The sequence below is a fragment of the Mizuhopecten yessoensis genome, unplaced genomic scaffold (assembly GCF_002113885.1).
Source record: "Mizuhopecten yessoensis strain PY_sf001 unplaced genomic scaffold, ASM211388v2 scaffold3717, whole genome shotgun sequence".
NCBI lineage: Eukaryota > Metazoa > Mollusca > Bivalvia > Pectinida > Pectinidae > Mizuhopecten > Mizuhopecten yessoensis.
Genome location: NW_018405184.1, coordinates 184919 through 207022, shown reverse-complemented (window position 1 = coordinate 207022; position 22104 = coordinate 184919). Strand labels below are relative to the sequence as shown.

At 36.5% G+C, this 22104-nt stretch overlaps 3 protein-coding genes across 3 annotated transcripts; 1 reads left to right on the top strand and 2 right to left on the bottom strand.

Moving 5' to 3' along the window:
- Positions 1-830: 830 nt before the first annotated feature.
- Positions 831-7109, bottom strand: LOC110447978. Its single transcript, XM_021493982.1, has 6 exons — positions 7038-7109; positions 4844-5022; positions 3102-4205; positions 2501-2783; positions 1984-2083; positions 831-1493 (listed from the first exon to the last, which is right to left on the bottom strand). Exons 2-6 carry the CDS (start codon positions 4974-4976, stop codon positions 1272-1274), a joined length of 1842 nt encoding a protein of 613 aa, XP_021349657.1. The 5' UTR covers positions 4977-5022; positions 7038-7109; the 3' UTR covers positions 831-1271.
- Positions 7110-9767: 2658 nt separating this feature from the next.
- On the top strand, positions 9768-11396 carry LOC110447965. Its single transcript, XM_021493966.1, has one exon. The coding sequence runs from the start codon at positions 9768-9770 to the stop codon at positions 11394-11396; it is 1629 nt and encodes a 542-aa protein (XP_021349641.1).
- A 4799-nt stretch (positions 11397-16195) lies between these two features.
- LOC110447977 (dnaJ homolog subfamily C member 9-like) lies at positions 16196-20958 on the bottom strand. Its single transcript, XM_021493981.1, has 5 exons — positions 20794-20958; positions 19383-19535; positions 18655-18771; positions 17680-17891; positions 16196-16900 (listed from the first exon to the last, which is right to left on the bottom strand). Exons 1-5 carry the CDS (start codon positions 20885-20887, stop codon positions 16718-16720), a joined length of 759 nt encoding a protein of 252 aa, XP_021349656.1. The 5' UTR covers positions 20888-20958; the 3' UTR covers positions 16196-16717.
- Between the last annotated feature and the right edge of the window lie 1146 nt (positions 20959-22104).

The window sequence follows — 22104 nt, the reverse complement described above, 5'->3', positions numbered from 1 at the left end:
TCATTTTTGAAAGTGAAAACATAATATGTTATGCAATAATGTCAAGAAAAAAACAGATAAAAAAAAACTAGAAAAAAAAAGAATGAGAAGTGACCCTTAGTTGCTGTGCAAATTTAAAGTCAGTCAAGTTATTATAACTAGTAATGGTAAAGCTGAGCCTGATCTTGGAACCCTGACACAAACTCATTTAGGGTATTCTTCTCATACTTGACCTTTATATAAAGTTTGATGGAAATCTGCAAAGAAATGGAGTTGCTAGTGATTTCACAGAATTGGTTTAAATATTTCTATAAATAGGTAGGACAGTGACCTTGGAACCCTGAAATACGAACTCATTCCAGGTATTCTTGAGCTTTGTATGAAGTTTCATAAAGTTCTTTTAAGAAATGAAAGCATCATAGTGATTACACTGAAACAGAATGGGACTGACGAGGGTAACACTATATGCCTACCAATAAAACGACAGACGGGGAAAAAGATACATTCACCAACTGATAACAATTTACTGAAACAAGTACATTGATGGCATCTAGTGACTTTATCTAGATTCCTCTGAACATTTGTGTGGGGGGGGTATCATTGGGGAAAAAGTGATATAATATACCGCAAACTGAAATGCGACGGTAACAGAAACACTTTTTCTGGAAAAATAAATATCCCTCAGTAAAACATTACGAGTATATGAACATATATGTTAGAAATCAGATTTTAAATTCTACTTAATATTGCCTCCTAAAACACCAAGCTTATTCCAAAGTTAGAATATGCAATCAAAAAGTAACATGTACTTACAAGAAAATTTAACAATCTTTCTAATGTTCAAATCTTTATATTTGTGATATTTTGGAAAAATGGCAGTGGACATGATGAAATTAAAAGGAGTTCATGTCAAACCACGTGATATAAAACAAACTTGATTACATATACATGTACATTGTAATACACTTGTATATAGGGAAAATAGTTGACAGAAAATTTACCAATAAAAGGAATCTGCTGTACTTTTAATTTTATTTCATAAGGAAATTGTAGAGTTTTTGACGTAACACACACACACACACACACACCTTCAACAAACTTCAGAAATGTTTGTTTTCTGTTGTTCCATTTTCTTGCCTAATGGTAATACATTTACACATATTTGTAACAAAATTAAAATGTACTTTACTACCGATATGACCACAATGGAAATCTGAAAATCTCTCTTGAAGTACAGTATGCAGAGAACATCACAGATCTTAACAGTAGCTGTGCCTCCAAAGGTTCTGGGATTATGTGTCGTCATTTTCCTCCTTATCTGGTTGTGACTTGATGACTCCAGAGAAGCCACCAGCGGATGACCTTGACATGGAGGCCATATTGTACATGTGGGCTTGTGCCCTCCGAACTGTTAACAACGCCCTCTGTCTCATATGCTGACTTTGGTATGACTGGTTGTTTAAACCGCGACGCTCATTACGGAATTTGTCGTTCAAAACAACAAACCATGAATCCTGAAAAGAAAAAAAAAACATTAAAAAAAATCACATGTATCTGAAACAAACCATTTGGATTGAAATGTCTCACCTGTGCCCTGCTTTGGATTGATATGTCTCACCTGTGCCCTGCTTCGGATTGATATGTCTCACCTGTGCCATGCTTTGGATTGATATGTCTCACCTGTGCCCTGCTTTGGATTGATATCAAAAGTCAAGTTTGGCTGGTCTAGCAGTTATAGTTTCAGTGAAATTAACTTAAACGCAAACTTAATGTTGATACTGTCGCCGGAAAAGCAACATGTTAGTCTCGCTACCGCAAAAACAGACAATGCCTTTAATTTCATTTACAATATTTCATAACTATAGGGGGGCTTTTTACAAGACAATGAAAGAACAATTGTTATTGCGTCTCTACTGAACTGCATTAGATATGGGTGGGCTTATTAATTACCAGGCATGGGCTTATTGTCAGATAAATATAGTATGTTCCCATATAGAAACTTACTGCAGGAGATATGTGACTGTCCTTGGACCGTACATTGAGTTTAGGGAAACTGTTCACAATGGCTTTAGCCACTTCCATCTTCTGTGTAGGGGTAGGGTACCTTTAAAATCAAAATAGATACATGTTATTCAGTAGTTCATTTAAATCCATGTTTTGGTAATTACAAATCATTTTAATCAATTGAAACAGATGTTTGGTCAAAGCTCTATACACATTATCTACAAACAAATACTTTATATTTGTTTAAATCACGACAATCAGAACCAGTCGCAATTAGATTTCAGAGCTAAAAAAATGTTTACTACTACTGGGGGTTCATTTTGAAATAGACATGCTTAAATAACTGCATTCCAAACCTCCTAAGACTTGATATAAAAAAAATAGAATTACTAAAACTAACAAACCAATAAAAATTTATTTTTTTAGTTCCTGATGTAAGCATTTGGAAAAACAAATATCAGATAATTGAAGTCCAGTTTTATAAAGTACTGGTAGGTGCATCCAAAAATCTACTCACAATCCCGTGTATTTTACAATCTCATTGAACACCGTATCCAGGAACTGCATCTTGGCCGGTCGTGTGATGACCCCAGAGCTGATCATATCACGAGCCTTGTTTCCGTACGTTAGCCTCTCCACTGGAAATGGGTCCGGAAAGACTTTCGTGCGTTGCATGATCCGAGACTGAACTTTGGGATTGAGGTTGTCGGAGCTCCCTCGCAGGGATTCTATGTACTGCCATTTCTTGTGTTTCCAGGACTGCTCTGTGTTTTCTGTAGATTCTGTCTCATGCTCACCGCCTAAAGTTAAAAATAACTCTAAATGATCCCACAATTAGTGCTTATTATAAGATATGAATTCAAAATAATAGAAATGTTTCCCCAAGACATTAGCACTGCATCAAAGGCTAAACTATACTTCATCTCCACCTGGCCCCCAACCCCCTTTCTTGATTGATCAATTTCATTTTCTCTAACTCATAGCTGAACAAAAGAGATTATTACACATATTAATTAGCTCCACACATGTACATCCAGGGTATTGTTTTAACTTTTAAAGCAAAAGTTTTACTCCAATATGAGATATTTATAAATACAATATATATACATGGTACATACTTCCCTCCGTGTTGTCATCGCTTGCGGTTGCCAAGGAAACCTGAGGTTCAGCTGACTGTGATGATGTCATATACATGGAGACAGGTACCGGTTGACTGAGGGCATTTTGATAGTCCCCAAAGGTCATCAAGTTGGGCAGATGACCTTGACCCTGAGACAAAATGTCTGAGCCTAAAATGTTCGGAGATGTGATCTGCTGATTGGTGGGAACACTGGAGGACGAAGTACGACGAGAACTGGTGGCAAAAGTCCTACCAAAATCAGGAAGTGACTTCTTATAAGTGTGACTGTCCATTGGACTTGAATCCTCTGAATCTTCATCCAAAATTTCTATCTTAATAGGTGTCATATCAACATCAGACGAAACATTCGGATGTTCAAACTGTGTTTTAGAATGGGTTTCAGTCCCGAAATGCCTATTGGTGACTAGCTTTGTAAAGTTACTGGCAACATCAGCAGACATATGCAGATTTGAACTAGGGAATGGATTGAGAAAAGTAGATGTGTTGTTAGACTGGTGCCCTGCACCGCTGTGATGGTCTGTATGAGATTTCTGGATATAATCAGATGTGCTTCTATCAGGGGTATAGGATAGAGAATGAGTTTTTGTCCCAGAGACATTGTGCTCAGAACCTCTTGTAAAATCTGAATGTGACACATGCTGACGATCTAAAGAAACTCTAGATTCATCGGACGATCGTACACCACTGGCAGAATGTCCAGATGACAATGGTCCTTGTGAAGTCTTGTCCAAGGACGAAACAGCTTGCCTGGGGTTGTACGACCCCTCAGAAGATGATGTCCGTGATACATGTGTCTGAGAGTCTGAATAATTGGACAGATCAACCACATTTGTTTCCCTTCTGCTTCTGTCTATCTCGTTAGCACTAGAATCAACCCTACTTGTGTTTTTGTTGTGTGCTATCCGGCTGTCTTTCCCTTGTTGTTGAGTGGAGCTATATCGCTGCTGTTCCCTTGGACCTGTAGATGTAATCTCAACACTGTCTGATGTCTGGTCTTTAGACGTTTGACCACTAGCCATTTCTGTATCAAATCCCAAATTCTTATTTCTCAGCCATTCTGGTGTTGTGACTGATTTGTTGTCTGCAAAACAAAACAACACAAAATTACATTGTTTGAATATGAGTAAGATATTAAAGTTGTTGTTGTTAAACACAGATTTCAAATATCTCGGTATGGTAGAAATTAATTTAATTTATCTTTCATATCATTAACACAGAAGTTTTATAAGGAGTCATAAGTTATTCTTTTTAAATTTGATGCAGCTCTTAAATACTAAAATTGTTCTGCCCATACTGTTATCACTGTAAAGACGTGATAGTAACATATATTGTTTATTAAATTATATATATACGCAAACGTTTCACAAACTTAAGTTCGTTCAAAAATAAAATGTTTTTCTTCAGATAAATTATAGTAACTCTTTATTTCAGAGTTACATGTTGTGATATGTAATTGTTCATGTTTTGTGTCTTGATAAAGGAGCGGATAAGCCTGAAAATTTTATATATACATTTTATTTTTTTCCACTAAAGTGATCCTATGTTTTCCATTTAAAAAAAAGGACCGTTAAAAATTGCAGACTATTTACTGGTATGTACTTTTCTACATTCCTATTTGTCAAATCAAATTGTAACATGTTAATTCATGTCTGGAATTCAAATTTTGATCAGTGACTGTTGATCTGAAGAAATTGAGTGGTCAGATAATTGACAACCTACCCAGCACCATTTTGCCATAGACTTTGTACTCAGCAACTTTTATATCCAGCCACATAACAAAGTGGCTCTGTGTCCAGGGGTTCATAACGTTTATCAGCTCCGAGAAGGAATGTTTTACTGTGCAAAGGTCCATGGTTCTGTAGGTTATGCATGTATAAATGCAAGTCAGACAGATCTTTCTGGAAAAAATGATACAATGAAATGTATAAAACTATCGAAATAACATTAACAACATTAATATTTTTGACTTTCAATAATCTGTTGGAATTTCACTTGCATTACATGACTAACTTCACTTTGGCATTTTGTGTGCTGGATCAAGACTGGTTTGATCATGAGACTGATCAGATAAATCAGTAAAACCAGACAGTAGAGCATGCAACTATAGAGTTCTGTCCAAGATCCCTGCTTCCCCATTTCACATATGTTGTTACGTCACTCCAAGAAAGTCTCACTCAAATATCAGAGGTCAATTTATATTGCCCCACTTTGATTAGCCTGGAGTCCTATATGGTATTGCGATAGTTTACATTCAAAGAATATTTACACAAACCAACCTATCAATAAAGACAAAACTATTTTAGTGTTTTTATCCCAAGTTCATTCTATAGATCAAGAAAAAACTTTTCAACGCTCACCACACTCAGTGTATGCACAAACATGTAAATATCTGGATCTGCGACATCATAGAACCTTAAATATCATTATTCATAGGAATTGATCAAGAGGTTTTATTTTTCACAGTAAATTGAAGCAGTTCATCTGTAGATACATATTTTTCATTTCTTCCTAGTGAAATATATCAGAAAATTTCAGTGTGGTCAAAACCTTGTATATGAAATGACATATCTTCACATGTGATGATATATGACATTTTCATCACTCCTGTAAAAAAAAAAAATATTCTGTCATACTCGTGAAATAGATATTGGTATTCAATGGGAAACAATTAAATATCTTCTATATATTAACACAAATACAACTGCAATTGTGTAGTAGGACGGGGAAAAGTGATAAAGATAGTGCCGTCGCTGGGGTTCGAACCCGCGACCCTTGGCTCTCCATCCTGATGCTCTACCACTGACCTACATTGAGCGAGGGTTCAATGGCACCAGCTTGTAGTAGGACTATGAATAGTGAAAAAGATAATGCATTGGGGCTCGAACCCGTGACCCTTGGCTCTCCAGCCCGATGCTCTACCTCTAAGCTACAGGGAAATTCCCCACAACTGACGCTTGTAAGGCAACCTAATCAATGCACTTCTTTTGTAAGTGGTGTGGTCCTTATGGTCAGGAAATTCCCTCTAGGAAGAACTTCAGTAGCTCGTGTAGGTAACTGTAATCCTAGCCTATGTACAATTAAAATCTGCCACATTATATATAATTACTTCCCCCCTTATTAAATATATTTACCCCAAAACAACCCAGTTTAAACTCCCTGCCACCACAAGAAGGACATTAGGCACCATTTGTGACAGGAAAGAGAGTATGTTAGCTTTCATCTGGGATTGAATGCATGGCCACAGACTTCCTAATCGGACGCTCTACCACTGAGCTAAAGGGGAAATCCTTCTAGAGCGAGGGAAGGCAATTGTAATCCTAGCTATGTACAATTAAAATCTGCCACATTCATAGCATAAAATGGCCCTAAAATATTTGGAACTGTATAAGGACAAACAAAACGGAGTTATTTTTGGTATTTGTGACATCGGTTATAGGCTACTGCTAGTCACAGACCTACACCAATAACGGTAGAGATTTAGCATGGTAAGATATTTTGACATAGTCGACATAATGTACCCTTCACGGTCATTTGTTAGTAAGCTACCATTCACCTGTTACCTGTCACTTGTAAGTAAGCCATTTGCATGGTTGTCCCAGATCGTGCACTGCTTATACCGATATTTAACAGTATCAGAAACTTAGTTGGTGGTTGAACTATTTCTTATTGTTTTACGTAAAAATAGCAAAGCTCTGCAGAAGCAACAGGTGATGTCACTGTGCTGTATACACGCACGGAATTAGATAATAGATTATTTTATAAGTTTGCTATCGTGATTAACGAGTCAAACGCGTGCAGTGGCGCCTTATTTTTATGCATATTCACAACCAAACACATATATATCCTACTGCATATTGCCATTATCTGTAGGAGAAAGTGATTGAAAATAAAAACAAAAGAAATGCTTACGAACCGTCAGTTGTAACAACTGGAACAGTACCGTAAATCGCAATGTAAACAACTTTCACACCTTCCGACAGGAACTACAATATTCACACTAAAACACCAAACCAAACTCGCAGTTACAATTAATCCGGAATGTAATGCTTCCAAATATTTGCGAAGGGGTTAGATATATTTTTTTAGTGGCTTGTGGTAAAGCATTTTCAACAAAATAATATGAAAACTAAGACCCTTTCATAACGTGGTAAATAGTTTTTGCGATCTGGATCATTCTTAAAATTGCGTCGTTTTGTCTCTCATGTTACGAATTCATAATCATAGAAGTATATTGTTCCATTTCATTGTCATTACAGACATCACAATAGGTTATAAGAATATATATTTTTTAAATTGAACGAGTTTATATTCACTGAATATAACGGCAGTCGTGTTTCAGATAGTTTTTTATTGCATGATCAAGGAATCATTTTACGATTGTTGTGAAAAGCATGCTTTCCAAATAATTTTTTATGTCTAAATTCTGCGGCCGTTTTGGCTCTGTATTTATAATTTTCATTGTGACGATTATGACATAATCTGGAATTTATGCCGTCATTACTTTATACAATTTAATGTCGTCAAAATAATAATTTTATGTATATATGTGCAAAACAATATTGCATAGTTATATAGTTACTGCAAGTTCTTTTATACGTATTTCCGAGAGGAAACCATTGCCAAAACACATAACCAGTGTAACAATGGTTCACGGAAACGAATGTACAACAGCAAAGAAGCAGTACGAGTTTAGACCTAGTAAGTTAGCAACCAGTACACCAATTACCCAAATGGACAAACAGGGTACAAAGGACTCCAATGAAGATGTTGTGTGTCAATGCTATAAACATATACCCGATAAGGGGCTCATGTGTCAATGATATAAACATATACCCGATAAGGTGTTCATGTGTCAATGCTATAAACATATACCCGATAAGAGCTCATGTGCCAATGCTATAAACATATACCCGATAAATGCTATAAACATATACCCGACAAGGGGCTCATGTGTCAATGCTATAAACATATACCCGACAAGGGGCTCATGTGTCAATGATATAAACATGTACCCGATAAGGGGCTCATGTGTCAATGCTATAAACATATACCCGATAAGGGGCTCATGTGTCAATGCTATAAACATATACCCGATCAGAGGCTCATGTGTTAATGCAATAAACATATACCCGATAAGGGGCTCATGTGTCAATGCTATAAACATATACCCGATAAGGGGCTCATGTGTCAATACTATAAATATGTACCCGATCAGGGGCTCATGTGTCAATGCTATAAACATATACCCGATAAGATGCTCATGTGTCAATGCTATTAACATGTACTAGATAAGGGGCTCATGTGTCAATGCTATAAACATGTACCCGATAAGGGGCTCGTGTGTCAATGCTATAAAAATATACCCGATAAGATGATCATGTGTCAATGCTATTAACATGTACTAGATAAGGGGCTCATGTGTCACTGCAATAAACATATACCCGGTAAGATGCTCATGTGTCAATTCTATAAACATATACCAGATAAGGGGCTCATGGGTCAATACTATAAATATGTTCCCGATCAGGGGCTCATGTGTCAATGCTATAAACATATACCCGATAAGGGACTCATGTGTCAATGCTTAAAACACATACCCGATAAGGGGCTCATGTGTCAATGCAATAAACATGTACCCGATAAGGGGCTCATGTGTCAATGCAATAAACATATACCCGATAAGGGGCTCATGTGTCAATGCAATAAACATGTACCCAATAAGGGGCTCGTGTGTCAATGCTATAAACATGTACCCGATAAGGGGCTCATGTGTCAATGCAATAAACATGTACCCAATAAGGGGCTCATGTGTCAATGCTATAAACATGTACCCGATAAGGGGCTCATGTGTCAATGCTATAAACATGTACCCGATAAGGGGCTCATGTGTCAATGCTTAAAACATATACCCGATAAGGGGCTCATGTGTCAATGCTATAAACATATACCCGATAAGGGACCCATGTGTCAATGCTATAAACATGTACCCGATAAGGGGCTCATGTGTCAATGCTATAAACATATACCCGATAAGGGACTCATGTGTCAATGCTATAAACATATACCCGATAAGGGGCTCATGTGTCTGCAATAAACATGTACCCGATAAGGGGCTCATGTGTCAATGCAATAAACATATACCCGATAAGGGGCTCATGTGTCAATGCAATAAACATGTACCCGATAAGGGGCTCATGTGTCAATGCTATAAACATATAGCCTTTTCAAATATACACATGGCTCACGCATAAAAGTCTACACAATTTAGTGGTAAAAAATAAACAAAAAATATAAATGATGCGCTTATTGATGTCATACTTTGTCTAATGGCCTTTGTAATTGCCAGCTAGTGCGGGTTCGGGGTCGGCATACAAGATTCACCAGTGACAGATAAATACGAAACTAAATTCTGAATCAAAACAAGTAATGCAAGAGCGGAGTTTGTGGATTTGTTTTGATTGACTTCAGCTTTCGTTTCTTTCGTTTTATGCCTGATTTAACGCCATTTATCCATCTAAGGCTCGTTATGCAAGTCAATTTGACTCAACATGTAATGGTGCAATCTATAATGTAAAAACAACGATGAAATTTCACTGTGAGTAAAACTATACAGTAACTGTTGCTGTATTTCGCGCAACAAAGTATGGCAGGTAAGCGGCCTAAACAAGAACCCGGTACCTACGGATGCTCTCTGTGTAACAGAGATGATGGAGTACAGTGGTATTATCCCGACTCTCAGGAGATTTTATGTGACCGGTGCAATGAGGTCCATGCACGTGGAAAGAAATCGAAAAGTGATCGCGTCAACGTCGGAGAGTCTAAACTGGGCGACAAGCCTGTACCAGAGACGTGCACAACACATGCCGGTAAACTATGCGACATGTACTGTTGCGATTGTAACACTTTGATGTGTTTGATGTGCTTTTCTCAAACACATAAACAACACAATTGGAAACTTTTAGAAGACGAGTTTTCTTGCAAAAAGGAACAACTGAAAGCACAAGTGACAATAATTTCAGCTAAAATCGCACATTATCAGAATGAGACGTTGAATCGCCATTGTACCAGCAAAGCGTTTAAAGACAACATAGACTCAATACGGGAACAGGTGAACGCTCGGAGGACAAGACTGAAAGCCGAAGTAGATTATGTCGCAGATGCAGTTTTAGATGAGTTATCGACACTGGAGGAAGATGAATCAGAAGTACAACAAACAGCTTGTCAAAAAGCGGAGGAAAAAGTGGCAGAACTGACATTCATGCATGAAAAAGCAGTGACACACATGTCAAGTGTATCCATGTTTGAAACAGAAAGGTTGTTGAGGAGGACTCTGCCCCTCTATGATACTGATGTGGAGATTGATTTACCCAAACCACCGTTGTTTTTCCCTGAAAGTATCAACCGCTTAACGTTGGCGAAAATGTTAGGTCAAGTACACAAGGAAAAACAATACAAGAAGATGGAAATTGAGAGCAAACATGTTCAGTGCCTCTCTAAGTTTACTGTAACTGCTCCAAGCAAGCAAATATTGGGTATATGTCCAGTGGATGACAACCATGCATGGTTATCTATTCTTCACTACAAGGGTCTGACACTAGTCGACAGGAAAGGCACTGTTACAGACAAAGTAGAACTGGACTTCTGTCCATATCGAATGGCCATGGTTGGACAAACAGACATACTTATGACCAGTATTCCGTCCGATGGATTTGTGTATAAGTTATCACGGTGCACAAAACAAGTGACAGTGTTTGCCCACATCGATCAACGTGAAATCCAGGACATCAGTATCAATGAAATTGGTGAGGTGCTTATTAGTAACAATACTTCAGAAATAGTTGTGCTGAATCAGTCCGGTAAAGTTTCAAGGAAATTCACTTGTGGGTTCTCAGGATTGAACATTACTTGTTTGTCATCCAGGCGCCTGGGCATAACTGTACATGTCACAGATAGATTTGTTGCAGAAAACTTGATGATAACAGATGAGTCTGGTTTGGTCTTACAAACCTGGACCGGTGAACTCAGGAGCGGACAAAAGATCAGAAGTAAACATCTCTGCAAGATGTCGTGCGACAAGTATGACAGACTGTATATCCCAGACTACAAAAACAATCAGGTGTATGTCCTACCAAAAGATAGCAGAATGGCCTCGTGTCTTCTGGACAAGACACACTTGGTGATCAGACCTACCGTGGTAGAAGTGGACATGTGTGGGCATGTGTGGATTGGGTGTATGGATGGTACTGTACACATCATGCAACTGCAGCAATGAAACAAAGGTTGTGGGCCCTTTTGGTAAAGCAGCAAGGATCATTATATAGGGGATATAACAATGGGTTTTGCCTCCCTGGGGGCAGGGTTATATAGGGTAAATAACAAGTAGGGAAAAAACATTTTAAATCCTACTCTTTCAGTATAGATGTAGGTATTTTAATAACCTACTTTTTTGTAAAGGATTCCTGCAAAAGGGATACATAGATGTATTCACATGGTTTGACTCTTTAAAGTATATTGATGAAAGCTTAAGGAGTTTAATTAAGTTGTGTATATAAATAAGGATCCGTTAGTAAAACGGGTAAGGTGGGCAGTTGGTATATGGTGGAGGGGAGGTATCATATATATATATATATATATATATAGCTGAAAAAGGTTTTTTTCAATACAATAATGGTCAAGGGAAGATACATGCTTACAGACTTAAATTACTTGATATAATTCATACATATTTCTGTTGGAAATATTCCAGATTATGTATGGTATAGAAGAAAACTTTGAGCTACTTAGCCCTTTTTATTGGACCTTTTGCAAAGGAAAGGTACAGTACAAAAATATACTTCACATAAAAATGTGTTAAAATTTTAATATTGGGATATTGATAGAATTTGATAGATCATGCACACTTATTGAAATAATAAATCAAAGTATAATGAATGATAAATTGTTCGATGACCACTTTCAGCGGATCCCATTTGGTGGAGTTATGGCCCCTTGAATAACGAAAACAAAATCATCATTATCTGCTGCGTTTCGTTTCCGTGCAATAACTACAACAAATGTTAACCTTTTTTTTCAAACTTGGTCACAGGGTTAAATGCCTTAAGAGCTCGACCAAGTTCGATGACCACTTTCAGCTGACCCCATTTAGCGGAGCAATGGCCCCTTGAATTACAAAAATCGTCATTATCTGCCGTTTCTGTTCATTAACTCTCGCAAATATTATCCAATTGTCTTCAAACTTAGAAACAGGGTTCAATGTATTGATTAACGAAAAACATCTTTATCTGCAGTTTCCGCTTAATAATTCTAGCAAATATTAGCCAATTTCTTCAAACTTGATAACAGTGTTTGTGTTCCTCTGTCTTTTCACCCATCTCGGGCACTCTTTGGTATTCGTGTGATAATTGCTGTAGATATTGTTCAGATGTTTCAACTGAATTCCGTATGCACATCCGACTCATGCTAAGTTTGCCAACCGATGTGATTTGTGCATGTTTACGGATAATCAATGAGGTATAGGGCTTTTGTTTTCTTCAAGTTTCAAGCTATACATTATGTCTCAACTGCACGATACTCACATGTTTAAATCTAACCTCAATAATGTTAACCTACAATATGTTCTGCAAGCGAGGGATATGAATTCCACAAATTTGCTTTTTTAAACAGTGTTGAAACCTAGCCTGCACCTGTTGTAAAAGAGGTCGAAGCCAGCACAGGTTTTCTGTAATTTATACCTTGGTATACATATATGTTATTGATGATTGTGATGTGATTGTTAGCATCTCAGGAATTTAAGATATTTAACAATAATATAACCTCATTATAATGCTCCACATTCCATTTTCTACCTCCCTTATACAATGTACCGCCAACTTATTTCAAGTTTCCTTTTTTCTTCAGAATTCCTTTACAATTTTCCCTTATTATATTGAAAAACTTTCCTTTCTAATGCCAACTTTCTGTGGCCAAACGACTGATGGCAGTATAATGAGGTTTTACTGTATGGTTAGTAAAAGTTTGTTTGTATGGGCTAAATGTAAAATGTTCTGACAAAGTATTTTAATGTCTGTTGATCATTTGATAAGAACCCTGGATTAGCGATGAAGTCTTAAGAGATTGCACTGACAACATGACATTTAATTATGTATGTAATAATAAGCCAAACAGGACACTTCAATTTGTCTTTTGAGGTTACACTTATAAATACTGATCATGAAAGTCATGGCCACACTTATGAAAAAATATATTTGAACTTGTCTTGATCATGAGAGACCAGTTATAACAGTTGCAAGAGGCCATCCCGGTGGCCACATACCTGGTTGAATTGGCTAGCATTATTTGTATCACTGTCAATTTTCACTAGCTAAAGGGAGATACAATATACTTCATTTATGTTAATGTCACCGGGTACACTGATAACAGTATCAATTAATTTGAATTTTGACCAAGCAATTATGCAAGGGCTGCAGAAATCTAGCAAACAACAGGAATTACACTGAAGATACATAATAGATAAACACAAACATGCTTGTACATGTATATGTACATATTTATAAGGACAAATTTTGAAATAAACTAATTAAAAATCGAAAGGTTTTTTTAGCTCACCTAGCTACCAATATGGTATGGTGTGTTGTCTGTCACCCTTCAACTTTTTATTAAGAAATGGAGGACCTAGGGCCATGATATTTGGCCAGTAGGTACCTGGCACAAAGTGGTATAAAAATCCTCAAATAAATTACCTGACCTACTTTCAAAGTCATAAGGTTCAAAAATTGTGAAAAACAAGGAGGCCTACAGCAATGATATTTGGTCATTAAATACCTGGGACAGATACTTTCCTCAAATAAGTGACCTTGATCTATACTTTCAAGGTCACATGGGTCAATATGTTAAAAACTTTTAAACAACATCTTCTGAATAACTAAGAGGCCTACAACAATGATATTTGGCAAGTAGTACCTGACACAAAGTTCTATAATATAAAGTTTCCTCAAATAAATGACCTACTTTCAAGGTCACAGGGTTCGAAAATTGTGAAAACCTTTAAACAACTTCTTCTGTTTAACCAAAAGGCCTAGATTAATGATATATAGCCAGTAGGTACCTTGGACAGAGTGCTTAAAAATCTCATCAAATAAATTACCTTGACCTACATTCAAGGTCACGGGGTCAAATATGTAAAAAATAATAATAAACAATTTCTTCAGAAGAACCAGGAGGCCCAGATTACTGATATTTGGCCAGTAGGTACCAGCTGGCATGAAGTGATCAAATTTTCCTCAAATAAATTACCTTGACCTGCTTTCAAGTTCACAGGGATAAAAATTGTAAAAAAAACCCACACCACCTTTAAACAACTTCTTATGAATAACCAAGAGGCCTAGAGCAATGATATTTGGCCAGTAGGTACCTGGGACAGAGTGCTATAAGTTTTCCTCAAGTAAATGCACAGGGAATAAATATGTGTCAATAACTTCAGAACAACCAGGAGGCCCAGAGTAATGATACTTGCCTGGTAGGTACCTGGGACAGAGTGCTATAAAATTTCTCCAAAAAATACCAGGCGACTCTGGGTGATGATATTTGACCAGTAGCATGCTGGGATAGAGTAGTATTAGTTTCATTAAGTCTGGAACATGCATAAGCCAAGGAGACTCAATATATGGAGATATTTGCAGAAGTACTGTACTTTTATTGAGAATATTTTCCCACGATTGCTAAAATTTCCTGGTGAGCAATACGTATACAGGCCCTTTGGGCATCTTGTTCAGCTCACCTGGCCCTAAGCAGTTATTGTTAAGAATACACACCCCTCCATAATCCTATTTCATACATTGTTGTATTATTTCATAACTAGATGACACATACGTTGTATTTTTCCTAAACCCTTGTTAGTTGTATCATAATCACTTGGTGGTTTGGGATAACTGATTTGTAATATTGTCTTGATATTACTATTTTCAGAAATAGCAGCTAGGTCATATTCATTGTATGTCATCTCAGTTGAGACATTACAATGCTTTCTGCAAAATGCAGTACTTTCCTGCGTACAATTTTCATACATTCCATCTTTTAATGATTAAAGCATTTAACTTAGCATCAAATATAACAATTTGAAGACTTTAATGTTTGTGAATGAATGGTTATTCAGACCTGAGAGAGCGATAGTGACCTTGACTTCATCACGGTTAATATCACATTCTCAGGTCAATATAACCACATATTCACCTAAACAAATGTCCATAATTGATAAAAATTTCATACATTGTTTTTACAAGTTATGATATATTACGGCTGTAAATTTACACATGTATTTGATAGTCGGTGTATATGTACCTAAGAACAAGAATCACTTGGTGTACAACAGATATATGGGAAGTTGAGAAATTCCGTCAAATCAAAAGAGAGCAGATTCATAATTCATGATACTGACAGTTTGTTTTTGTGTGCATGCACTGATGAAAAAACAAAGACATAATTGTTATGACAATTTACCATTCTTGTGTAATGTAACCATGATATATTTTTTCAAATAAAAAAATCTGAAGAACCTCTTCTGTGGTGAAAGACCTGTAGATGACGTGCCATTGTTCTTGTTCTATTTTGTATCTTATTCTTACACAAGAACTTGATTATTCTTTTACTTCCAGGTATATATATTATTTGTATACAAGCAGAAAAAACCCATAATATCAACCAAAATTGCATGGAAGATTTATTGTCTATTTATCAGATTATACATCAAACTTAACATGTTTTTATATTCATACAAATAACAAACAGTATAATCCAGTAGCACAGATACATAGACATACACTTCTTTCAAATGTTAGACCTTCCTGTGGCATAATATGTACACAAACCATTTATATATGGAGATCGAGTCCCTTTAGGGGAAGGGGTGTGACTTTTAATTAATGATCCATGTTGATGGTGTCTAAATAACTCTTTAACAATACCTTTTCGCCTTTGATTAATAAAGGTTTCTATTTTTCTTGCTTTGATGAAAATCTAAGAATTTAATTATGATCCAAGTTGTTACAAACTGTAAGTATAAATAAATGAAATATATTTTGGGTAATCCTATTTTTAATTTTTTAATGGAAAATCATAATCTGGTCTAAAAGTCTAAATGCCAGTACCACAAATTTTGCACATCAAGTACATTAGACTCGCATTTCTCACAAATCACCTTTCTGAGAAATAACTTTATGAACTTAAAATACGCATACATTCTTCAGATGAAGATGTTGCAGCCAACCAGAATCCAAGGATCCCATCAGATTGGCTTAGAAAGTTACAAAACTTTGTCAGGACCTCACTAGGATCAAATGTATCAAGCCTGAAGTGAACTGCTTCAATTGTTCTCGAGCAAAAATCGGAATTGTTCCAGCCAATTGGAGGCCAGGCCAGCCATCTTGGATCAGCATGAAATGTAAACGCACTTAAAATGTCATCATGCAAAACTGGATTACAAATGTACTTCAGGTTTGTGTGGTATTCTTCACAGAGTACAGTCTAAAGCAATCCAACGAATCGGTCAACTTTGTATATGGACACTTTCTAAAAGCTACAGAACGATTTTCTCAAAAGTCACTTTTTCTTTCCCTTTCCTTTCTTTGGTTGAGCATACTTGGCTTCCAGGTTTGCGAAAAAGTCATCAGCCTGAGCTGCACGCCCCTTTTGCTTACTAAGAATGAGGGCCTGCAGGGAGTCGTCTGCCCCTATGCCGAGGCTTTTCTTGGCTTCTTCTGCCTCCTTCTCTTCTGCCTGGGCCTGAAACAAACCACATGACATGTCATAACACAAGTCCCAACAAAATCAATATACATTACAAACAATTAAATATCTGATGTTAAGGATCCCTGTCATACAAATACAGTTATCTCCCTTTAACTATAGAACTTCCATCTGGATATTACTGTACCACAATTGGTTAGAGCAATAATATAACCATCTAAAGTCCAGGTTTTTTAATCCTGGTGACTGTCTAACATTTTTTGCATTAAGAACACTGCTTTTGATTATTTTTGTTTCTAAATATCATCTTTATACTTCTCATAAAAATTCCACAATGTATGGTTTTCTTTAAAGAAATGATTTATTAAAGCTGAAGTCATCCTGAAAAAAACAATATCCAATACTTCATTTCCTTTTCTGCCACCAGTGGTATGGGGATCCTTAAATGACGTTTATCTAAATACTACAAAACTGAAAAGAGGAGGTACATTGTATAATGTGTTTGAATTATTATCACACTGTCAACTTACCTTTGACAATTCAGTCATAAAGTATAATGATTTTCAATATCATAAAAAACAATGGCAGGGTAAGAAAAAGCAGCTAAAATGAGAAAGAATACAATCAAACTCTGCTAATTACATTGGTGCCGCAAAATTTAAATTTAAAATGATCACTCTTCAACATGCAGTACAGGTAATGCACAGATGAGATATTTGCTCAGCTATATTTGTAAGTATTCCATCACAATAGAAATATTATATCCAAACCTCATAACATCTAAAACAACTATTCTGTAGATAGTGGTTATGTACCTTTCGCTTCCGTGATGCACTTTTCTTCTTGTTTTCTTTACTAAATGCTTCAAAGTCAGGAACTTCCTTTTTCTTTATTAAGTCTTTGATGATTGTTCTTAATCGAGGTTCATCATCTACACTAGAGCACATAATATGTTCCATGATTTGGTCCATGTCCCCCTCAAATGTGGTGTAAACCTCCTTCAGGTCAGCTCGCTCCTCCTCTGATCCTAAAACACAACGTTTAGTGAGAGAAAATATGATAACATTTTAAAAAGACCTCTTTCACTTGTTCAGGAGTACAAAGTTGTATCATATTTATATAACAAATAAAAAGATTTTACTAGTTGGTACACATACTCAGTAATAGCTGTTTGTTCTTTGGAATTCATTCCTTTCAAACGTAAAATTAATGTACTTTAAACTGTGATTTCATTTCATAAATACAGTTATATGTACCTCCCTTTACCTAGTACATTGTACTTCAATTTAGATATAAAAACTGTAGCACAATTGAGCCACAACACGTCTGTTGACCAGTAGCTCAATTGGTTGGCGCGATAGTTTAACAATCTCGGCCATAACTCTGTGCATAGTGAGGGCACACGGCCATAACTCTGTGCAAAGTGAGGGCACAAGTCTCTATCTCAAAACACGACACTCCATATCCCTAATGTTACTCCCACGCAAAAAAAATGCAAAATTTAGTAATGGTAAGTAAGACTAGACGTATGTCAAACGGACATATAATAACCTCCTCTAATAAGTGAAATACAGTATCATGAATACTTCTACACTTTGAAAATAATTCTTCAATTATAAATATTTTTCAATAAATTATCTAAAGCAATGTACAATGTAAAAATTGGAAATTACTTTTTGTACTTCTATCCCTATGGGTAATTTAACATATTAATTATCACCGTAAAAAAAGAACAAATGATATGAGCATTTATTACATTTGATGTAATAAATCATGTGTTTTTAATTTACCTTTGTACTTAGACTCAAAGTTCTTGATGTCCTCTTCTGCCATTTTTGGAAACAATAGTCTCCAATAGTCTACCCAGTCTCTGTCTTCCTGTATGTCATCTTCGTCATCCACCTCGCCTGTAGCACAAATATACACAGAAAGGTAGATAATTATCACTTGTGTATCATTGTAGCACACATACATACACATATAGTGTAAGCTATACATTAATCTCTGTCCAGAGTTGTCATTCCTTACACTCCACACGGACCACTTGTATAAAACACCCCAAAGTTGAGGAAAATCTCAAGCAATGTATTTGTCTATGGGAAATCTCAGACTTAAGGTAGTCTCAAGAGTTGGGATGTTTCATACAAGTGGTCCCTGGGGTGTAAGGATCTCCCCCAGAATGATAACTCACTTACAACTCTAGTCTAAAACGACTAAAATGTAGTCTGCATTATATTTAGCCTATGATCATGTGCTGTATAGCAGTGTTGGACAAGATAGGCTACTTTCCATCATCATAATTTTAGTTCACCATAATAAAAATTCACTTTTTCTGTCAGATAGGCTCAATTTAAAAGTTAAACAATCCAATTTCCATGTAATCAAATGTTAGAATGATCATCCAAATTTCCCACGAAGGTTCTGATGTTAATGTTTTTTTCCTGAATTTCATCCCAGGGTCAATTTCCCCAAACTCCAATGCCATAAATTAATATTAAACGATGTTGCATAATTTTACCTGTTTCATCATAAACTGCCCTCTTGTCCTTGTCTGATAGAATACTGTATACTTTGCCGACAGTCTGAAATTTGTGTGTAGCTTCTTCCTTATTTTCTTCTTCCACACGATCAGGGTGGGTCTTTAGAGACAGACGATGGTATCCACGCTTCACTGTAACGGAAAATTAAATATATCACCATGTCTACAAATATCATATCTGTTATCACCATGGGAAATAGCTAAATGAAGTACCTTTCTTTTAATATCATGATTCATTTGTCAGAAGAAACTATGGTATAAAGCAACATTTGATATGAACAGAAACATATTCACAGTGAAAATAAAAAGTTCAGGAACAAATTTAAAAGTGTAAACATTGTAACCATTAGGAAGTTTTAGTTTCTTTCATAAACATTTTTAATCAGATTGTACGGTTTGAATGAGATTGCTCAAAATAAGTGGTGTCTTTTTCAATATCTTTGCCCCCCCCCCCACATTTAAACATGAAAAAATAAGTGCCCGAGTAGGGTGTCACTCTTTCTAGATATCAAGGGTTTACTTACTCACTTACATTCTCCTTTCCCCTGGAATATGTCATAGCAAAATTGAAGGCTCAGTGTGTGCCACCTTGTGGATGAGACTGGATCCTTTGATGTACATGCTAACAATCTCGCGGTCAACGAAATTTACAGGCATTGAAGTTGGTGTTGTCATCTTTCATCTTCAAAGGACAGCCCTAGCAATTGGTCAATTTGTTTTACCTGAGACAAATCAAATAGCTAGCCGTGTGCCTTTAAATTCGCTATGACATATTCCAGACGTGCAGAAAACAAAAGTGAACATATATATAATCCCATGGAGTTTCCAGGATTGGTGTCACAATATGACAGGAGTGTATACATATCACGATATATTGCAATACAGATGGAATGTATTGTGATATGTATCTGGAAAAAGGTTTTCAATTTTAAAAGAAATTGTTGTCAGAATGATATCAAACTGAACCATATATTGTGACAGCCCTATGTGTCAGTTAGAATATACCTCATGTTTGGTCTTCTTTTAATACATGTGTTAGATTCTCCACGTAACTGGCTATACCAGCGCTGAGCAACAGGTAATTAATATAAAACTACTTATTCTTCCCGAATGGAGTGAACTCAATTACATTTTCTGGCACAACATCCTCTGCCAGCTTGCCCTCCACATAAAACTCTTGTACTAGCCAGTACCTTTCAACACTCAGTGTGTCACATGGTCCTTTTGACAATGTTTCAAAGCAATGTTGAGATACTTTAGGAGTGATTATACTTATTGTGGTGTAACATATACTTCAAAATAGCCATTCATAGCCGTCAACAATATTATATATACCGTGTGGTAGTCCCATTCAAGTGTATTTAGTTTTATGGCGGTCTGTATTACTTACCTTCGGCTGCAGCTGCCGTCTTTTGTACACCGATGACCTTGTATAAGTCGTCGGTACCAAAACAATTCCTACAAGTCTCCAGCAAGCCTGGCATTTTGATGTTTCTTTCTGATCACCTGTTTTCTCCTGTAAAATACCGCGCTAAATTTGGATCTGAGTATTCTAACTTAGAGTTTGAAGAGCAGTGACAAGGGAAGTAACTACGCAATTGGTATATTTTGTGGGAGCACACATTAAAATATGCACACTATCTATAATCATGTTTCTACCACATATGTACACTAGAAGCAATTTTCATATCTATGTTGGATGTGAACATCTTTTCAATTTCCTCTAGATCTAGCTCTAACGTCACGGACTTATATAACAATCGAATATGATATTCCGTGGTAAAGTCGCCGCCCGACACGATCACCATCGCGACAACACCCGTCCCATCGGCACCACAGGAAGACTACACAGAGCTTTAATGGGTCCATATGACTGTTTTAATTGGGCCGTGAAATTTACTATGCTTTCAAACAGAGACTTATATATTTGTATATATATATATGTATAGGTCTCATAAGTAATAACGACTGTATGATCCAATATTAGTACTGGATCCTAACAAATGTTGGTTTGATTCGTATTACTAAATATAGATATATGGACAAAGAAATTTGTCAAATTTTCAGGGCGATCTGCCCCTTTATCAAGACAGAAACATGTAAAATTTAGTATCACAACATTAAACTGAGAAAAACAGTCACCATGAGACAATAATACACTACAGACGACATCACTAAGCACATCAACAACAACAAGACACAAGTAGACATTGCAATTCTAGACTTCGCCAAGGCATTCGACAAAGTCGCACACCAACGACTCTCATCAAAACTACACCACTACGGGATACAGGGGACCACACAGAAATGGATTGACAACTTTTTGACAGATAGGAAACAACAAGTGCTAGTAGAAGGGAAAGTATCGCAATCATCACCAGTAACATCAGGAGTACCACAGGGAACAGTCCTCGGACCTACACTATTTTTAATATTCATCAACGACATTGCAGACCAAATCGAATCAACCATCAGACTATTTGCAGACGATTGCGTACTATACACACCCATCAACACACCAGAAGACCACGAGAAACTACAACGCGACCTAAACACACTGTGTCAATGGGCAGACACCTGGCAGATGGAGTTTAACGTGAATAAATGTGCCATTATGCAAGCCACCAACAAGAATACAACACAACAGTACAACTACCAGATGAAGGGACAGACATTAGAAATAGTAGAGCACCACCCATAC